Source organism: Corythoichthys intestinalis, chromosome 1, assembly GCF_030265065.1.
Source record: "Corythoichthys intestinalis isolate RoL2023-P3 chromosome 1, ASM3026506v1, whole genome shotgun sequence".
NCBI classification, from domain to species: Eukaryota; Metazoa; Chordata; class Actinopteri; order Syngnathiformes; family Syngnathidae; genus Corythoichthys; species Corythoichthys intestinalis.
Window position 1 is genome coordinate 39,030,125 of NC_080395.1, and position 20,649 is coordinate 39,050,773.

Here is a 20,649-nt window from a genome sequence, read left to right on the forward strand (position 1 = left end):
TGTCATGTCCTTCAGCAGCATGCTTCGGTCTGAAGGGGTTAAGGCGGAACTTTACATGGGGGAAAAAATCATATTTGCTAAAATTAAGACAGAGCAGTTATCAAATAGATGAATTAGATGTTTGAACAAAGGTCAATAAAAAGATCTGATTCGGTCTGCATTGTTTTCATTCTCACGATCAGAAACAATTGTTTGGAATATAATAGTAAAGACAGCCTTGGTGTGCACAAAGATGCAACCATAATTGTATGTAGATATCAAATAATATTTCACTTCTTTCACATCATTCAAAAACGATTTCAATTTCCTTAGCTTAACAAGATCCTTATCATACCTGATCCAGGCAGAAATTTACTGCCGTTAAGATTACATATTTTTTCCCCTCTTAAAATGCTTTTTTTCCGTATCCCATACTAATTACTTAAGTCTTGCAAGTTTTGATTTTACTTTTTCTCAGCACAATGAAGCACTACATTTTGTCGCAGCATTGTCAGCAACTATACAATATTCAACACACATTATTGTGTAGTCATTTTAAGAAGAGTGCATTTGCCTTGATTTATCCTTTGCGGATTTGCATAAACTGGATGACTGAGAATCTACACAAAAATAAAGAGAGAAAAAAATCTGGCAAGCAGATGTTATTTTTGTTGCTATCATTACAGTATGTTAAAACTGACTCAGGCAATTATGCTATAATCATACTTTAAGAAGTAGTGACGTCTCTTCTAAAATTGTTCTTCTTAGATAGGATATGTCTAAAGACACTGTGTTACATGCTGAACTTTAGCCAGTGCTTATTTATAAAACAAGCTAAGGTTACTGCTTGGCCTATTCCTGACATGGTGGACAACCTGTGAAAAACATTTTACATGAGACTAAAATCAATAAAACCAATGTTTCTTATTCAATGTCTTCTGAAGGTGTGGTATATTTTCGATTAAAAGTACTGAAGACAATAAAAAAAAATCTTGCTGACCAGAGGAGAGCACTGTGACAACAAAGCCCAGTGATATTTTTAGCACAATATGCTGCTGGCAGACAGTGACAAGTTGGTAAATCAAAGCTCTGTGGTAGCTAAGTGGTGGTAATTTCCTTCCAGTCCCTATTGACGTAGCTCGTTGAATGATTGTCTCTTTCTGCTCCCCTGACAAGCTTAATTTTTCGCATTAGATCATAATGACTCATTAATTTAATAAGCACCCCATGGTAATTTATATATATAAAACCAAGCCTGTCTGATGAACATGGATTTCTGTAACAGTTAATACTCAAAAGGGAACCACAACACATCTGACTGTTAATTAATGTATAATTGTTATTTATTATACCTTCACAATGAAATATTTCTGATTATACTTTGCAGGGGTGTACACTATATTATCCTTTGATTATATTTCTACAGTATATTGTCCATCGGTTGGGTTCTTTGTTTATGTGAACTGCTGTTGAATGGTGAGCAGTCCAAGGTGTACTACACCTATTGCCTTGATCCACATAGGACAAAGAGTATATTCCCAATCACTTTGCTAAGGGACATGCATTTATCATTTAAATTTGTCAAGCAATATTACAGTTTCACTCAATTGGTCTTAGTGATTCACTAAGGGTGTTAAGATTCCACACTAAACATGTGAATTTGTGCGTGAATTGAAAAAAAAATTGCTATTTCAGTTTACAATTGTGCGCATGGAAGCTGGGGTATGCATTTTTAAGGACTTTGTCCCATTTGCATTGGTTCGACATTAAATATTATGGCCTATTTTTTTTACCGTTACCATTGAATCATGTGAAAATGACCAATATTTTTGTATTCAACCCTTTCATGCATGAATTAAGTTTCTTTTTCCTTTTTAACCTTGATAGGGCACTCATTTAACTCATTGGCTGCCATCGACGGCGCTACATATCCAACCCATTTTGACTGGGAAGAGCTAATGAACTTCACTCGCCCTTCACAGTCAAAGTGGGCAATGGACGTCTAGCGCTGTCGATGGCACTTACACATTAGCATTCATAGCCCGTCTTCCCGGTTTAAATGAACTGGACATTTATCGCCATCAATGGCATGCATGTTGTTTAAAAACAATGAAAATAAAAATAAAGGGTAAATTGAGGCTGTAAGTAGTGTGCATTTCTGTTTTTATTCATTTTCATTTATACATCATGTATTAAGAATTATATCTTAAAAATATTAAAAAATGCAATAGTGATTAATAATAAAAATAGATATATTGATAAATGCAAATATTTTATGTTTTTTTAAATGACTAAAAATAGTCACTTGTCCAATACAGGGTTAAGCTCTTAAGTGTCAAAACCATTTTTTTAATTTGCAAAAACAGTCACTTGCTCAATAAAGGGTTAAAGGTCTTCAGGGACAACTTTTGAATAGCTGCCCACTGTAGTGACCACTGTCCCTGAAAAGGTTAATAATGTTTGGAGGAAAAAAGGCTAAAGAAACAGGATGTATGGATGTAATTTCACCATTACAAAATGTATCAAACCATCAATGTTCTACTACCTTGACAAGACTGCTTATCCTTATTTGGTTCGCAAGTGAGAACATGCCATGCCACTTTATCTCAGGCAAGAGGCAGGGTTTAAATTAAAAAAAAGTTCAACATGCCAAATATAGTAGTGTCGTTTTTTTCCAGAAATAAGGAGTTTCTAGATTAAGTTTAACAATTGTATGGTAATGCTGAATGCTGAATTCTGTCCTGGCCGGAAGGGTTGAGTTGAGCGAATGAGCGAAGGTCGGACTGGAAATGTAGCGACACGGTTGTACCACGTGACTGAGCATTTGTTCGCCGGCACTCGTGATTGGCTGAACCGACAGCCAGATGGCGGAAGTGCATTCAGAACGTAAACAACCACAGAAATCCAGTGTCAACTGTCAACGTTTGGGAAACGCTTGCGACACGAACATGAACTAAGACAAGTCAACAGCCGAATCAATTTTACAGCATAGGAACACGTAAGTTACCGTTTTATCATCGATAACAACGCTTGTTCAACACCAAACGTGTTGTACTGCCCTGTTAATATCTTGTGGGTAGTTGTCAATTTAGCGTGGAATACGGACAGGAAATTTTCGAGACATGTCAGAGTGGGATTTGTGTATTGTTGGTGTTCAAGGTTGCGTTAGACTCCTTTATTGCGTCATTCGGGGTTGTTAATGCATGGTTACACACCTTCGGTGTCAACGAGAAAAAGGTGTACCTACGGTGGATTTAATTGCCCGTTCACGGACAGTAGCCACTACGGTGGACAGCTATTCAAAAGTTAACTCTCAATACGGTTCACTATTTAAAGGCCATGTGGCTATTTGTGGCCATGAAAAAAAAAAAAACCGTAAATATTGTTAATTATTACCTATTTTTTGTTATTAACCATTATTTTATTATCTTATTTATAAATGAATGCAATGTTGATAAAAGCTAAATTAAGTTTTTGGTTCATCTTTAAAGGCGTGAATGGTCTCTGAGGGGTTTAATTGGGGTAAGAAGACAGGCATGCAAGGAAAGTACTTTTTAAATTGATGTATACAGGGGTTGGACAAAATAATGAAAACACCTAACATTTTTGCATCATAATCATTGAACATCCACAGACCTCAACGTTATTGGGCATTAATGGTCAGTTTTAGAGAATCAATTAAGACGTTGATTTCCAACGCCATCGTCTCTAAAAGAGATAGAGGGCATTTTAACTGAAGAATGGTTTCAAATTCCCTTGGAAACAGTTGTATGAATCAATACCTCGGAGAATTGAGGCTGTAATTGCCGCAAAAGGCGGACCTACACAATTTGTATTTATTTTGATCTCCTTTAGTTGTAATAAGTACATCTACTCTTCCTGGAGTCAATTCAGTCTGCTCTGTGGAAAACATTTACACCAGTGCTCATCACCAACAAAAATACATATAGACAAAAAAATAACAATAAATAAAACCCACACCCACCCTCACCCCCTCCCATCCCTATCCACACACACACACACTCTCACACACAGTGTCATATAAATTCACATATAGTACATAGTCATACACATTACATACAGTATATTTCTATATAAATACCTATATACTACATGCATGTACATGTACGCATGTACATGTACTGAAAGGACCCAATCTTTGTTTTCCTGACGTTCATTGAAATTCTCTGGCTCATGGTGGTTAGTTCTTTGTAATTCAGAATTCATTACTAATAAAATGCCTCTTTGGAAGAAACTTAAAACTGTTTTTTACTGTTTGCAGAAATAATTTCACCTGGCAAAGTGTTCTAGCCAAACATTGCTTTATACATGACTGTACTTTTTCCATGGTTTGTTTTGACATTAGGTAGTTTGAATCTACCCCCCATGGCATGACGGGTTTCATATTGATGTTCATCAGAGCTTAGATATACGGTAACTTTTGCAAAAGTACATTTGGTAATTTAGTTTTAGCAATATTAATAAAAAATTAAGCAATGAGGCCGTAAATCTTACTTTAACTTTTAGCCAAGACAATGTTTTGTGCATCCAGTGTACATTAGTACACAATATTAAATTAGTTTTTGTTGACTTTTTAAGGTGTTTCCATTATTTTGTCCAACCCCTGTAGATCGTCAGGGTGGAGGAATGGGTGTTGCACATTTTGTACATTAGGGGGCGGTATGCACCTGAAAATTTCTTGCAATCCGCCATTAATCACAAGAAGAATTTTAGTGTGCACGCGTAGTACGGCTACCCAATTTTCGACCGGCTGCTCACGTAACTCCAGTAACGCTACGTCACTTTCCTTGTTGACTATATGCTTATAAACGTGAGAGATTCGGACATATATATTAATTATTCTTCAAATAGTCTAGTATATGGGTTGAATAACAATGTTTTTATATGTCTGAATTATAAACATACATACATACATACATGCATATAAATCACCTTAGGTACATCGCAGCACATTAAAAAAAAAAAACAACTTTTGATTAATAGCGGATTGCAAGTAACTTTCAGGTGCATACCACCATCTTGTGTACAAGAATATGCAGCACCCATGCCTTCACCCTTAAGATCTATACATAAACTTAATGTCTTTCAAGCATTTAAACAGTGCAGTTAAAACAGTCTCAGTTTCAGTTCAGTTTAAGTTTATTGTCCCCTAAGAAGGGGAAACTTATGTTACAGCAGGTAAGCACGCAGATAACAGATAACACAACAACTCATACACATACAATAAAATAACACAGACTACAAATTTAAAATGCTATAGACAGTTTTGCATCTAAGTGCAAGAATTGTGCAAATTTAGCAACCGAATTGCACTGGGTAGGAAGGAGTTCTTTGTCCTATTTAACTTAAAACAACTTCCTCCTCCCTCATCCAAAGTGAACCCTTCAGAAACCATTATCACAAAAAAAAAAAAAAAAAAAAAAAAAATGTTTTTTTTTATTGTTTAATCTATCACGTACATATTTATATCTGCCGTCATCACTCGAGTGAAAATGGCGTCGGTTCGCGCATGCGCAGTGGCAATCTGTCGCGATCAAAAATTTGGTGCATGAAAGAGATACAAAGAATTCCCCTCCCAAATTAAGAGTAAGTAATTAGTTGTTTTTTTTTCAAATTTTGGGGCCTAACTTTAAGGGTAACACAGATGATGAATGTATTTCCTTATTCTGTGGTGGTTGTAGGAGCAAATGTCTGATGTGAATTGATAGACAATTATTCATTTGCAGTCACTTGAAGATCTAAAATGAGTCTCAGCTATCCTCTGCTGCTTTGTTTGGCAGTGGCATCTGCCTTTGATATGTCGCCCTCGTAAGTGCAGGAAACCGTCATGTACTTCTTTATTTATTTTGCAATTAAAATTATGTCTCTTCTGTGCATTTTGCCTTTTTTCTCCAGACACAACTGGACGAAAATCATCCTAACCCACCACTGGCCGAGCACTTTCTGTAGTGTGAGTTTCCTTCATCCCTTGCAGTAGAAACATATTTAGAGTATTAATGTAAACTCTTTAGATGCAAAGCCAAAGATGCAAAAGTGTCCTATTTTTTGATGAGCTTTTCCTCTGACTCAACTTCTTAAACCTTTGAGGTCATGTGATGTTGAAGTCATAAGGTTGTGTGCTTTTGATTGTAGCAACATGCTGTCCAGAGTGGCACAATACCCTCAGTTTCCTACGTGTTTGTTCCTTTTAATTAAAATGCCGTGTAAAATACACTTGTTCCTTCATGTGGGCTGTTTATATTTTTCTTCACAGGATGAATATAGTATATCTCAGTCACATGTTTCTTTATGTTGTACCCTGCATTTTACAGTTCCACTTTAACCCTTTAAGGTCTGGGCCTATTTTGTCTGATTTTGCATGCCTTTGAAGTTGCCTTTATATTTCAAAGAAAGAATTGTTTACGATGACCTGGTTTGGTCCCTTTTTTTGTGACACCTTGAACTTCATGTCCAAACTGTTGTTTCCTTCACTAACCAATTATAAATCATCATTTTGGGCCCAAAAAGACCAAAAATTCCAAAATCGTTTTGTCAAAATTTTTAATATTGATGTCCAATTGACAACCAAACATGCGTAACGAACCGTTTTGAAACTTTGTAATATTTATTCAACATGTTAGGATGAACATTCAACCAAAAAAATTTAGAATAAATAGTCTTATATTTGACAATGCAACATAAACAACAGGTATAGCCATAGGCGTTTTTTGCCTTTATACATGCTCTAGTCAAAACAGGTTATATACAGCAGACCAAACAGTGAAGAACAGTGAAAAAATATATACCATCTAACACAAAAAGTGTTTAGAGGCCATCTCTTTATGAGTTTAGGTATTGCGGCCCATCACCTGATGAAAACTATGTACACACAATCAAGCTTCTTGAACACACATTTATATACACAAATTGAGAATGCTGATTGTGGGGAAAAAAATATATATATAACATTGGGAAAAAAAGTATTTTCAAAAATATTTACAATAAACAAGTTAAATTTTTGTCAGGCTTGCCACTCTGAAAAGCAGTTTCGTCCTGGAATTAGACACAGGGCTACATCACACAGCTCACACTTCCATGGGGTGTTGGTCCTCTTTCCACCCTTCCATTTTCATTTCACTTTACTTTCATTGTCACTATAAATGTACATGAAAAAAGTCAGTATTTATGAAAATAATAAAGTATAAAATAAAAATATATACAGCAATAAATAATAATGGAAATCTATATGTATGACAATAGAAAGAATACCTTAGCTGAATATGTGCTACATCCCTAATCTTCATATAGAAAGTAGAACACCACAAATTATAAATTCCTGCCTGGGATACCCACAGTGCACGCACGACTTTGATCTGATATGCACATTTTATTATTATATTCACAAACACACACTTATATTGCATCAAAATTAACTTTGTCTTGCAATATAAAAAGAAACTTTCAAAAGAAACTTTTTCATCATAAAAAAAAAAAAGAGTGAGTTGGCTTACCTCTGCTCGTCGATGGCGTCACCCACGTGTTCAAATTCACTCGAGGACTCTTCCGAAGAAGACGATGATGACGAATTTGGACCATCCTCTTCCTCAAGTTGATCAAAAAGCACAATTTCTTGTGCTAAATTTAGTTTTCCGTTCATTGTCAAAGTCACACAAAGTCGCTGCTCGAACCAAACGGCCGTTGCTCGCCACCTCGCTGCTTTAGAACACTCCTCCCCTCTCGTTCGGTAGAACCTCGCGCGGCAGTTATATTTATTAAAAAAAAAAAAAAAAACGCATTTTGTGCTTCCACTGTGACTTCGAAAGGGTTCGTTTGATTTGTGTTTTTTTCATGGAGCTTCCGTTTTGAAAAAGGACAAGAAATGATGGAAATATAGACATAAACAAATGATCCATGCAGCGTTTTAATGTTTTTTTGAGAGGACAATAAAACTATAAAACTTAAATGACAATATCTCACGTTCTAGTTGGTCGATTGACTTCAAATAATAACGAGAGTAAACCGCAACTTCCGCACTTTAAAACGAGACCAACCAAAGGCATAAGGGTGACGTAATTAAAACGTGAGGGCGCTTCAAAGACGACGTGCGCTGAGGACGCGCCGGCGCGTCCTTCGACTCTCAAGGGTTAAGCTTGATACAGGATTATTGTCAGTATTTTATTTTATTTTTTTCATTAATTTTGGTTATGAGACAAATTTTTCTCTATTTATTTTTTCATGTACTTTCAGATGGAGTCTTGTCATCATCCTAATGTAAGCTACTGGACACTACATGGTTTATGGTAAGACTGCGTGAGGCTTGCAGAAAAATGGGTTTTCTGTTCAATAGAACAAACAAATGGAAACTCATGTGTTAGCCAGTAATATACAGTGGGGCAAATAAGTATTTAGTCAACCACTAATTGTGCAAGTTCTCCCACTTGAAAATGTTAGAGAGGCCTGTAATTGTCAACATGGGTAAACCTCAACCACGAGAGACAGAATGTGAAAAAAAAACAGACAATCACATTGTTTTATTTTTAAAGAATTTATTTGCAAATCATGGTGGAAAATAAGTATTTGGTCTATACCAAAAGTTCATCTCAATACTTTGTTATGTCCCCTTTGTTGGCAATAACGGAGGCCAAACGTTTTCTGTACCTCTTCACAAGCTTTTCACACACTGTTGCCGGTATTTTGGCCCATTCCTCCATGCAGATCTCCTCTAGAGCAGTGATGTTTTGGGGCTGTCGTTGGGAAACACGGACTTTCAACTCCCTCCTCACCCCGTGGCGTCAAATGATAACAAGAACGGGGAGCAAAAACCCCAGAACCACACGGGGGACCTAGTGAATGACCTACAGAGAGCTGGGACCACAGTAACAAAAGCTACTATCAGGAACACGATGCGCCGCCAGGGACTCAAATCCTGCACTGCCAGATGTGTCCCCCTGCTGAAGAAAGTACACGTCCAGGCCCGTCTGCAGTTCGCTAGAGAGCATTTGGATGATCCAGAAGAGGACTGGGAGAATGTATTATGGTCAGATGAAACCAAAATAGAACTTTTTGGTAGAAACACAGGTTCTCTTGTTTGGAGGAAAAATAATACTGAATTGCACCATACCCACTGTGAAGCACGGGGGTGGAAACATCATGCTTTAGGGCTGTTTTTCTGCAAAGGGACCAGGACGACTGATCTATGTAAAGGAAAGAATGAATGGGGCCATGTATCGAGAGATTTTGAGTGAAAATCTCCTTCCATCAGCAAGGGCACTGAAGATGAGACGTGGCTGGGTCTTTCAGCATGACAATGATCCCAAACACACAGCCAGGGCAACAAAGGAGTGGCTTCGTAAGAAGCATTTCAAGGTCCTGGAGTGGCCTAGCCAGTCTCCAGGTCTCAACCCCATAGAAAATCTGCGGAGGGAGTTGAAAGTCCATGTTGCCCAACGACAGTCCCAAAACAACACTGCTCTAGAGGAGATCTGCATGGAGGAATGGGCCAAAATACCAGCAACAGTGTGTGAAAAGCTTGTGAAGAGTTACAGAAAACGTTTGGCCTCCGTTATTGCCAACAAAGGGGACATAACAAAGTATTGAGATGAACTTTTGGTATAGACCAAATACTTATTTTCCACCATGATTTGCAAATAAATTCTTTAAAAATAAAACAATGTGATTTTCTGTATTTTTTTTCCACATTCTGTCTTTCATGGTTGAGGTTTGCCCATGTTGACAATTACAGGCCTCTCTAATATTTTCAAGTGCGATAACTTGCACAATTAGTGGTTGACTAAATACTTATTTACCCTGGTGTATTTAGTTTTTTAAAAATCATCTTACGTTTACAACTACAGTTCTTTAATAATGCATATGTGTGCCTAGCATTGTACGCTGAACAAAAAGAGAAACATTTTTGTGTGCCCCCCCCTCCAATTTGTCATTAGTTGAACTGAAATATATTCCTATGTACAGAAAATATGTATTTTTCAAGCACTGTTTGTTAATCTAAGTGAAATCTTTTTCATTGAACACACCTTTTTTTCTGATATTGCCCACACATTGTGTTTAATTGTGTTTAATTTACGGACAACAGCTACGGTGGACATTCTCTCTTCAGTCAGAATACGATTTCCTCACGCTTTTAAAACTTGTGACATTTGTAGTATTGTGGTTTGTGATAAAACTGTACATTTTAGAGTGAAATTACATTTTTGGTAGACCTTTGCAATATAATCATGCTACCTATTCACCATTTTAATGTGGATGGCTTATTTTGGAAAAAGAAGTGCTCACTAACATGGATTCAGACAGATTTGTGAACGATATATGACAGAAATGGGCCTTTTGTGTATGTAGAAAAGTCCTAAAACCCCATACAAAATTATGTAAAAAATGTGTTACGATTTTATACGTATTCTATAACTGTACATTATTAACAGGACGTAAGTTTGGCTCTGTGCTACTGTTTTTTTTTTCAATGCAGTATGTGCTTTAAATTTGCAGGCCTGATAACGGGAATATGTGTAATAGATCATGGATTTTCAACTCAACGGAAATAGAGGTATTACATTGTCCTTTGCAGTTTTTCTTAAACATCTGGAAAATACCAATAGCAAAAACAAATACATTTCTTGTTTTTGTTTTCCCAGGACTTGTTGCCTGACATGGAGAAGAGTTGGCCTGATTTACTGAAACCTGCATCATCTGGATTTTGGTAAAGACAACAATAATTCCGGTGTTAATTTTTAAAACCACTTTGTCATTAAATGCTAAACTCTGCCACAATAGGAAGTACGAATGGTCCAAGCACGGCACATGTGCTGCCAGATCTCCTACTTTAAACAGTCAACATAAATACTTCAGCAAGGCACTGGAACTGTACCATAAAGTGGATTTGGACAGGTACTGAAAACTTTCACACCTGTGGTCCATTTGTTTTGTTCTGATTCAGGGGCTAAATCGATACAGTTGTCTGTTTCTCTGTTTGGGGCATTTATGTTCGCAAGGCAAACTGTCTGTACCGGGATAAAATCTAAACAAAGGCCATGTGTGACCCAACTGCACACTCATTGTTCAGCAGTTAATCCAGAGTACATTCGCTTCACTTTCAGTTCTTACACATCAGTATTGTTTTTGGCAGCTGTTTTAGTTTTTGTCTTAGTCTTTGTCTTTTGAACAAAAATACTTATTAGTCTTAGTCATATTGTAGTCATTTCAAAATATGTTCGTCTTCGTCTAGTTTTAGTCGACAAAATCTCATACAAATTCCGTCTAGTTTTAGTAGACAGTTACTCAAAAAGGTTTTTTGTCCAAAAATAAATGTTTTTATAGGTTTCCAACAACTTCAAATGAACATAGACGGACGAGCACATATTGTAGCGTCAACAAGGACAGCGCCAGCTTTGTGATGTTGATGCACTCTCAGCAGGAAAAGCAGTACATTATTTTCAATTAAATCAATCTAGAAGCCACAAACTGTTTGTACAAAAAAGTTGTCAAAATGTTTAAGAAGATGCTCGCCACACTTAAGTTGACACTAATGCTAACGTGAATGCTGTGGTAATGCCACGAGTTACAATTACAAATGCTTTGGTAGTAATATCTTCATTTGTTTTGCTTGCAATGAAAAAACACCGAAGAGAATGAAAAAAAATTAAATCATTATCATTTTACACAAAATGGGCCGGACAAAAGTATTGGCACCCTCACCCTAATACTTGGTAGCACAAACTTTAGACAAAACAAATGTGAACAACCGCTTCCGGTATTCATCAATGAGATTCTTACAATGCTGTGCTGGCATTTTAGGCCATTCTTCTTTCGCCAACTGCTCCAAGTCTCTGAGATTTGAAGGGTGCCTTCTCCAAACTGCTATTTTCAGATCTCTCCACAGGTGTTCAATGGGATTTAGGTCTGGACTCATTGCTGGCCACTTTAGAATTCTCCAGTGCTTTATCTCAAACCATTTTCTAGTGCTTTTAAAGTGTGTTTTTGGTCATTGTCCTGCTGGAAGACCCATGACCTCTGAGGGAGACCCAGCTTTCTCACACTGGGTCCTACGTTATGCTGCAAAATTTGTTGGTAGTCTTCAGACTTCATAATACCATGCACATGGTCAAGCAGTCCAGTGACATAGGAAGCAAAGCAACCCCAAAACATAAGGGGAACCTCCGCCATGTTTGATTGTGGGGACCGTGTTCATTTCTTCGAAGGCCTCTTTTTTCCCCTATAAACACTATGTTGATGCCTTTTCCCAAAAAGCTCTACTTTTGTGTCATCTGACCAGAGAACATTCTTCCAAAACGTTTTTGGCTTTCTCAGGCAAGTTTTTGCAAACTCCAGCCTGGCTTTTTTATGTCTCTGGGTCAGAAGTGGGGTCTTCCTGGGTATCCTACCATAGGGTCCCTTTTCATTCAGACGCCGATGGATAGTACGGGTTAACACTGTTGTACCCTCAGACTGCAGGACAGCTTGAACTTGTTTGGATGTTAGTGGAGGGTCTTCATCCACCATCTGCACAATCTTTCGTTGAAACCTCTCATGAATTTTCCTTTTCTGTTCACATCTAGGGAGGTTAGACGCAGTGCCATGGGCTTTACACTTATTGATGACACTGCGCACGGTAGACACAAGAACATTCATGTCTTTGGAGATGGACTTGTAGCCTTGAGATTGACCATGCTTCCTCTCAATTTTGCATCTCAAGTCCTCAGACAGTTATTTGGTCTTCTTTCCTTTCTCCATGCTAAATGTGGTACACACAAGGGCACAGGACAGAGGTTGAGTCAACTTTAATCCATTTTGACTGGCTGCAAGTGTGAGTTATGTGCAACAGGTAAGTAACAGGTGCTGTTAATTACACAAATTAGAGAAGCATCACATGATTTTTCAAAGGGTGCCAATACTTTTGTCCGGACCATTTTTGGAGTTTTGTGAAACATGATATTGATTTAATTTTTTTTCTATTCTCTTTTGTGTTTTTTCATTGCAAGCCAAATGAATGAAGATATTACTACCAAAGCATTTGTATTTGCAATCATTTTCCGTAAGAACTTGTGCATTATCTGACAGAATTGCGGGGTTGGCAATACTTTTGGCAAGTAGTGCACCTGTAAAGTCAAAAACCATTTTAAGTGACTCCCTCTTAAGGCTCAGTAAGAGAATAGCAAGGGTGTGCAAAAAAGTAATCAGCGCAAAGGGTGGCAAATTACTACTGGAATATTATACATGTTTTTAGTTATTTTACCTTTTTTTTTGCTAAGTACATAATTCCACACGTGTTCATTCATAGTTTTATTATCTTCTGTGAAAATTTACAATGTAAATAGTCATGAAAATAAAGAAAACACACAAATGAGAAGGCGTGTCCAAACGTTTGGCCTCTACTGTAATTTATGGACGGTTTCTCACAGATGGCAGGAGGAAAAAAAAAACATCAAGCGGTGATTTTTTATAGATTTCGATGGACAACAAATGCAACCGCCATCTTTTAACAGCTGCAAGTCTGTTTAAATACTGAATGTGAAGCGAATACGAACATCTAGCCAACTCTTCCATCACTATGAACAAAGTGCTGCAGAGCTCGAATAAAAGCGAGCCGAGACAACCTTTTCTAGGCGTTCTTGGCTTGGTTATTTCATTGCACAACCGAACACAGTTGCTGCGTTCACATATGATCAAACGAATCGTCCCTTAGGTTTATTTCGGAACAAATGCTCCAAACCGGACAGGTGTCAAAGCGCCCTTAGACACTAGTTGAACATGCTTGTTGTCCACCATTTCATAAAATCTACAGTAAATAATTTTTTTTCCAAATATTTCCTTTTTATTGTAGTGTTCTGAGGAAATTTGACATCATCCCATCTGAAAAATTTTATAAAGTAAGTATTTTTTTTTTTTTTGTATATTGCAATTGTATTGCATACAGGAAAGTACAGCCAAACTAGTAATTTCCTCCAACTATGCTAAAAATTAATTAATTGGTCACAAAAAGAATATTCACTGCAAACAAAAATGTCGTTCATCAGTGCAGAAATATGAAATGCTCTTCCACTAGATGGCAGAAGCTACAATTATCCTGTATCCTCTTGTTGACAATTAAACAGCAGTGAAACAGTTAAACAGGCCCATATTTCACAAGTCAATCAAACATTTCATTTATTTTCATAAGCTATAGTTTTTGAGCAATAATACTGTGCTTAGATTTGGTGGTGGTGGTGGGGGGGGGGGGGGGGGGTTATGTAATGAACTAATTAACTCGTTCAGTGCCAATGGCGATGATATACTGTAGCTCTTCAGCTTTCTGCTGTGAATTAAAATTAGTTTATTACTATTAGACATCATATCCATTTGAACTGGTGGATGGCAGCGAAGGAACATTCGTTCATTCACTGTCAGCCCTCCCCACTCCAAATGGATTGGTCGTCTAGTGCCGTAATGAGTAAAGTTGTTCATATATATTTCAAAAGAAACCGTTCTTGATCATATAGTGTGAATCATTTGTGGTTTAAGTTGAGTAGAACTGAACTGTACTTGATAAATGCACTGTAGTGGATTAAAAAGGTTGACCATTTAATTCAGTCAACCTTTCAAATACCACAAGAGGGAGCCCGCGCCCCACACTTTGAGAACCTCTATGTTTGGGGGTGATTTAGGTTTGTTTTAGAAGGCGAGTTATTCAAATATTAAAGGTTGTTTTGATCAGGAATCAGTCATCCAACAGTCAAATGACATTTGAGTAACAGTAATGACAAAAACAATAATCAAGATGCACTACCTCAATCATAAGATATAAAGAATGAAGTAGATGTGAGGTTGGAATGATGATTTTTCTCTCTGTCATGTAGTTTTCACAAATCGAAGGAGTTATTGAAAGCTTCTATGGTGTCAAACCCAAGATACAGTGTGTCCATCCATCTGAGGTATGATAATCTTATGGCAATTATTATATGTCGGCATGACCACAAATTTAATTTTTTGTGAGATCTTGACTAAAATTAAATATTATACATCTTTTTTAGAATGCTGGTACTCAGATTTTGGGTCAGATCGAGATTTGTTTCAATGCCGACTTCTCTCTCTTGGACTGTGAGCATGAATTCTTTTCCACCGTTGGCTCTGGCTTCAGTGTCTGTGAACATGACGTTCCAGTTTACTATCCTTTTTGAAGCACACGACAATGTTTACAAATGTGCACATTTTGTACATAGTCTTTTGTTTCCAAATCAACTGTACTGTAAGTTTACCAAGTAGCAATACAAAACATTTAATTTTTTTCTGTTAGCAAGATACTATTTACACTACCAAACCATAATTGTGTCACAACATTTGTTTTGTTATTTTGTTTTTAACAAATTGACAAGTTATCTTTTTTTCAGGATTACACATTTTTTTGGGATGTACATTTCCTACCATTTCATGTTTACACGAACAACATTACATGCATTTTCATGTCATTTCTTTAACTATTTGACCGCAGTAGGGCTAATATGACTTTAAATGTGGCAAGAATTAAAGATCAGATATAGTTCACAGTAACAGAAAATATGTTTTGACTGTTCAAAATTGTTGAAAGTCAACATGCCACAGTTTTTGGGAGCCATCTTCCATTGAGAAAATGCTGTGGGGATTAGATGTCATAGGAAATTGATAGATTTTTTTCATTGTACTTTTTTCCCCTCAATGTGGTAAATGCATAGGATAAGGTAATCATAGGATTTATTATCCTTGTTAAATGGCAATAAAACATTTCAACTTCATTGTGTGTTTGTTGATGTTCTTAGTAACACGAAAAACTAAGTCATCCTCATCCATTAACCTAAACGGCTTTTTCATTTCGTGCACATGTATAATCTACTGAAAAAAAAATGAAAACGATTTATTAAAGAAATACCATTAGAAAGGCGAAAAAATTCTCAGTTTTGTTTGGTAAAATCCAGAAAAAGTTACAGTGGTGTTAAACTTGCATATTTCTGAGAGATATTTCTGTTGTGGTTGAGTTAAAGACCGGTACGCAGCACTTTTGCTTTAAAATGCATATGACACCAAAAAGCATGTTTATTTCATGTTTCACGTCGTGTTTTATGCTCCTGAATGAAATGGACCGCTTGGATTTGTGTGGAAGCGATCGTTTTTTACATTAAATATTTGAATCCCGTGCCATGAAAATGAGTGACTTCCGGCTCCAGTCTCGGGTTTAGGACGAATGCGAATGTGACGTCACCCGGGTCAGCATCTCACAATACAGCATTGCTTTATAGCATGCAGATGGACTGTGGATTCAGCTGATTTTGTGGATTAATTTGTTTATTTTTCGCATCACGCCAGCCAAACGGCTGCAGGCTTTTGTAGCTACACCAGGGAGAGGCATGTGAGCCTTTTTGGGTTTCAGAAAGTTCCCGACCAAAACAAGTGTGCGACAGCTGTGGGACCATTGGACTTAGGAGGAAGTGAGTAAACATCGTGTTTGTATTATGTCAAATACTGGGATCATGGTACACGCTTTAATACGGAGGTGGCTTGCATTTTGTGGTTGACATGCTCCTTGTCCACCGAGAATACCACTCGGCCGATGACCAGCGGCTTGTTGCACACCCCCCAGCCGGGAGAACGCTATATTCGGCTTATTGCCCTTTTCATCTGCCTGGTTTTCTGTTAAATTTTCCACCCCATCAGAAATTGCAACCTTGTGTAAAAAATGGCCGCCAATACAGCGATTACAAGTAAACGCTGCAAACTTTCTTTAAATAAAGGAATATTTACTTACGTTTGATCATGGACGGACATGTAGAAAGGTTCTCCTCAGACACATCCTGCCTTGTTAGCTGCACACGCCACTCTCTCACTGTTTACGTCTTTGCCGTGTTTTTAAGCATTAATTTACGCCATATTCGTGTTGACCATGTGGCAGCTACGCGCTCCTTCGACGTCGGTCATTTTCCAGCTGCTTCCCCAGCAAACAACGTCTCTCCTGCCCGCAGCAGGGGAACGAGTCTGACGAGCTCTAACTTGCTTGCCGCCGGGCGGGTTGCCGATCAGCGATGACAATTGACAACCCCGCTGCTGTGAGAAATGATCCCAGGTAGTTTTGAATGATTTTTCGCTTTGAAAGACGAGAATAGACTTTGAAGCATCACTCTGTTCAGGTTAGCATGTCAGCTAGCTGTCACGCCTCCTGGTTTGTTTACGCTCTCCAAAGCTGACAAAGGCCGGACTAACTCCGGTGGCATAAAATATAGTTTGGGAGGTGTAAGAAGTGGACAGTTTTGACCGTTATGGAGACATTTTGCCATTTCATACTGAATGAATGCATTTTTTAATATTTCATAATCCATTTAGCACAACACTTATTTGTCATGACCATACCATTTATTTTGCAATTGGGAAAAAAATACTTCGATAAAAAGAATATCGTGTAAAAATATTGGAGTAGAGGGACTAAAACAATGAATTTTGCGGCTGTCTTTGTCGCATTTTCCTCGTTTTGAATAATTCCACCTCAATGGGTTGAATTCTAAATCAGATGAAACCATGACCCTGCCGACGTCATCCTCCTGTTGAGGACGCGAGAGCCCTATAATGGTAGGCGTGGCTAAACGGCAGATTAAAAGACTAATTTCTCTTTATCTGCACTTCGCCAAATTGTTGTATATAGTCTAATTGTCTCAAAATATGATTCTAATTCACATAATAATGCTATTTAAGACTTTTATTTTTTTATTCTGTCGTAGGCACTTTAACCTACATTGCCAAATGTATCACATTTGATACAAGCATTTCTGGACCTCATTGCAGTAAAAAATAAATAAATAAATAAACTGTTTTAAACCGTATTGTGTTCAATCTCCCTTTTGTTTAATTTGATTTACGACAAGGACTGCATGTAATGCTTAATGTATCATTTATGGTATTAGAGATCATGAATGCAAATTTTTAAACATTAAACTTATGTTAAAGGAGCACATAAAGCTTTTTTTTAAAAATCTGGATTTTCTGTTCATTATTTCTGGGGTCAGGCATTATAAGGTTAAATTAGATGATAAAGGCTCTAGCTCCACTTAATCCTGAACCAGATACATGGTTATAGAAGTTTCTATTTTTGCCTAATGTATAATTGCAACATGAGAAGCGAGTGTCAAACAGTGTCAGACTTCATGATACAGCTCTTGTAGTGGATCTCATTAGATTGTTGTGGTAAGTGAGCATGGTATTGTGCCGATGCTGTTTTTCAGCCTGTCTTTCTGCATCTATCTTCTCTACGGATATTAATATTGTGATCTCCTTATAGCTTTAATCCTATCTGCACATAGACACCGTGTCTATAATCCTGACTCGCCTCCATAAGGTGCAGCAGACTGTCTAAACTTTTCAGAAATTCCTCACAGTGTTTGGTATTGGTCACTTTTTTATCGAAACATTCTCTATTTAAGAGATTTTTGGGCTTTGCAGATAAAGCAATGCAACTCGTCAGTAGACAGGAATCTCCGCAACAAGGAATTGGCATTTTACATTCAATCCACATGCAGTGAGTCTTCACATGCATATGAGCTATATATGGCAGTCCTGTTTTGAAGTAATGGTATTTTACGAAGGCACCAGTTTAACTCATTGGCTGCAATTGACCGTGCTAGACACCCAATCCGTTTTGTCTGGGAGAGGCTGGCAGCGAATGATCGCAGTCGAAGTGAATTGAACGTTTAACACAGATAGTGGCACTGAAACAATATCATTCACAGCCTGTTTAAGTGGATGAGCATCACTAACAATTGCAGGCAGTGAGTTAAATACTGACATATATGACTATATACAGGGGTGCACATAATTTTTTTGCCCAGGTTCTCATAGGAGAACCTGGAGATGTGACTTGGTCCTCATTGATCTTGAGAGCCGACCCGCCTGATGCGATAAAATTATGACAAGCTTTACTTAGAGCCAATTACCTTTAATTAATTATATAAACAATTAACGCTTGATTAACATCAACTGGCACAACAAAATTGCCATTACTTTGAAGTGAAATGTAAAGAAATAAACATAAAAGCACTAATTCAAAATAAAGGGCATTCATCTGCGGCTCTCACATTAACTCCAAGCCTTTGTAAAAGTAGGATGTCCTCCTGATAAGAGCTCATTGAACGTGCATGTTTAGCTTCGTGAAATGCGAGCAAAAACACGTTTGTCAGCGCATGGCGCTGTTCTACAATAACTTTATTCCGCCACTTGTCCATAGGGCGAGTGGGGTCCTATCTGACATCGATAGTTTGCTTAACTGCCACATGCTCTGTTTTTTTCGTGCTTTTCAAAGTTTGGATGGCTAAAATTCTTTGACCCTACATAAAATGCGCTGCTCTTATTAGCGACATTGGGATTCTCACGGCAAATGTTGCACCACATTTCCATGCGAGCATCATTTGCTTCTAGCCATGTTACCTCCTGCAGCCACTTTTCAGCAAAAGTCCTTTTTTTTCCAGTAGCTCCGGTGATGTCTCTGTCATCTGTCTGTCTTTTGACGGGGGTGGGGGATCACGGAAATAATTACTCAGTGGGGCCGAGAGAAAGTGATTTTCTCGTGTCCGCCGCAAATACAGTGGTAAGCCATTGGTACGCAAAAGCGTATGGAAGCCGTTGAGGGCCAGCGCGTTTGTCTATGTCCACTTATGTGCACCCCTGACTATATATTATACCAGTATTGACATTTTAAAATGTAGTGGCCTAAATGACCCAAGATATGAAATTACCGTTAATTTTCGGAGTATAAGGCACACCTGACTATAAGCCGCCACCCACCAAATTTGACATGAATACAGCACTTGTTCATAGATAAACCATACCGGACTATAATCCGCTGCTGTCCTCACTGTATTATGGGATCTTTACACCGAAGAATATTAGCCGGTAACACTTCATTTGACAGCGACATCGTAAGACTGCCATAAGACCGTCATGATTATGACATGACACTGTCAAGAGCAATATTGAATGCTTACGGCAGATGTCATTTAGTGTCATCCGGCAAATTATCTCACTTTCAAATGGATCTACAGTGCCTTGCAAAAGTATTCGGCCCCCTTGAACCTTGCAACCTTTTGCCACATTTCAGGCTTCAAACATAAAGATATAAAATTTTAATTTTTTGTCAAGAATCAACAACAAGTGGGACACAATCGTGAAGTGGAACAAAATTTATTGGATAATTTCAACTTTTTTAACAAATAAAAAACTGAAAAGTGGGGCGTGCAATATTATTCGGCCCCCTTGCGTTAATACTTTGTAGCGCCACCTTTTGCTCCAATTACAGCTGCAAGTCGCTTGGGGTATGTTTCTATCAGTTTTGCACATCGAGAGACTGACATTCTTGCCCATTCTTCCTTGCAAAACAGCTCGAGCTCAGTGAGGTTGGATGGAGAGTGTTTGTGAACAGCAGTCTTCAGCTCTTTCCACAGATTCTCGATTGGATTCAGGTCTGGACTTTGACTTGGCCATTCTAACACCTGGATACGTTTATTTTTGAACCATTCCATTGTAGATTTGGCTTTATGTTTTGGATCATTGTCCTGTTGGAAGATAAATCTCCATCCCAGTCTCAGGTCTTGTGCAGATACCAACAGATTTTCTTCCAGAATGTTCCTGTATTTGGCTGCATCCATCTTCCCGTCAATTTTAACCATCTTC

At 37.7% G+C, this 20,649-nt stretch overlaps 1 protein-coding gene across 2 annotated transcripts; it reads left to right on the top strand.

The window, feature by feature from the left end:
* The first annotated feature begins 2,832 nt into the window (after positions 1 to 2,832).
* On the top strand, positions 2,833 to 15,737 carry rnaset2 (ribonuclease T2). Of its 2 annotated transcripts, XM_057852973.1 has the most exons (10): positions 2,833 to 2,977; positions 5,727 to 5,808; positions 5,896 to 5,950; positions 8,227 to 8,279; positions 10,483 to 10,540; positions 10,629 to 10,693; positions 10,768 to 10,881; positions 13,814 to 13,859; positions 14,826 to 14,900; positions 15,000 to 15,737. In XM_057852973.1, the coding sequence occupies exons 2-10, from the start codon at positions 5,744 to 5,746 to the stop codon at positions 15,144 to 15,146; spliced, it is 678 nt and encodes a 225-aa protein (XP_057708956.1). In that variant the 5' UTR covers positions 2,833 to 2,977; positions 5,727 to 5,743; the 3' UTR covers positions 15,147 to 15,737. The 2 variants fall into 2 exon arrangements, with proteins under 2 accessions (XP_057708956.1, XP_057708966.1); XM_057852983.1 differs by lacking the exon at positions 5,727 to 5,808 and having other exon boundaries at positions 2,888 to 2,977.
* The last annotated feature ends 4,912 nt before the right edge of the window (positions 15,738 to 20,649 follow it).

Excerpts from the sequence above, each read along its gene's own strand:
- rnaset2 (XM_057852973.1), top strand. The coding sequence starts at position 5,744 with ATGAGTCTCAGCTATCCTCTGCTGCTTTGTTTGGCAGTGGCATCTGCC. Across the intron at positions 5,809-5,895 it reads GCCTTTGATATGTCGCCCTC|ACACAACTGGACGAAAATCA; the intron begins GTAAGTGCAGGA and ends TTTTTTCTCCAG. Across the intron at positions 10,694-10,767 it reads CCTGCATCATCTGGATTTTG|GAAGTACGAATGGTCCAAGC; the intron begins GTAAAGACAACA and ends CTGCCACAATAG.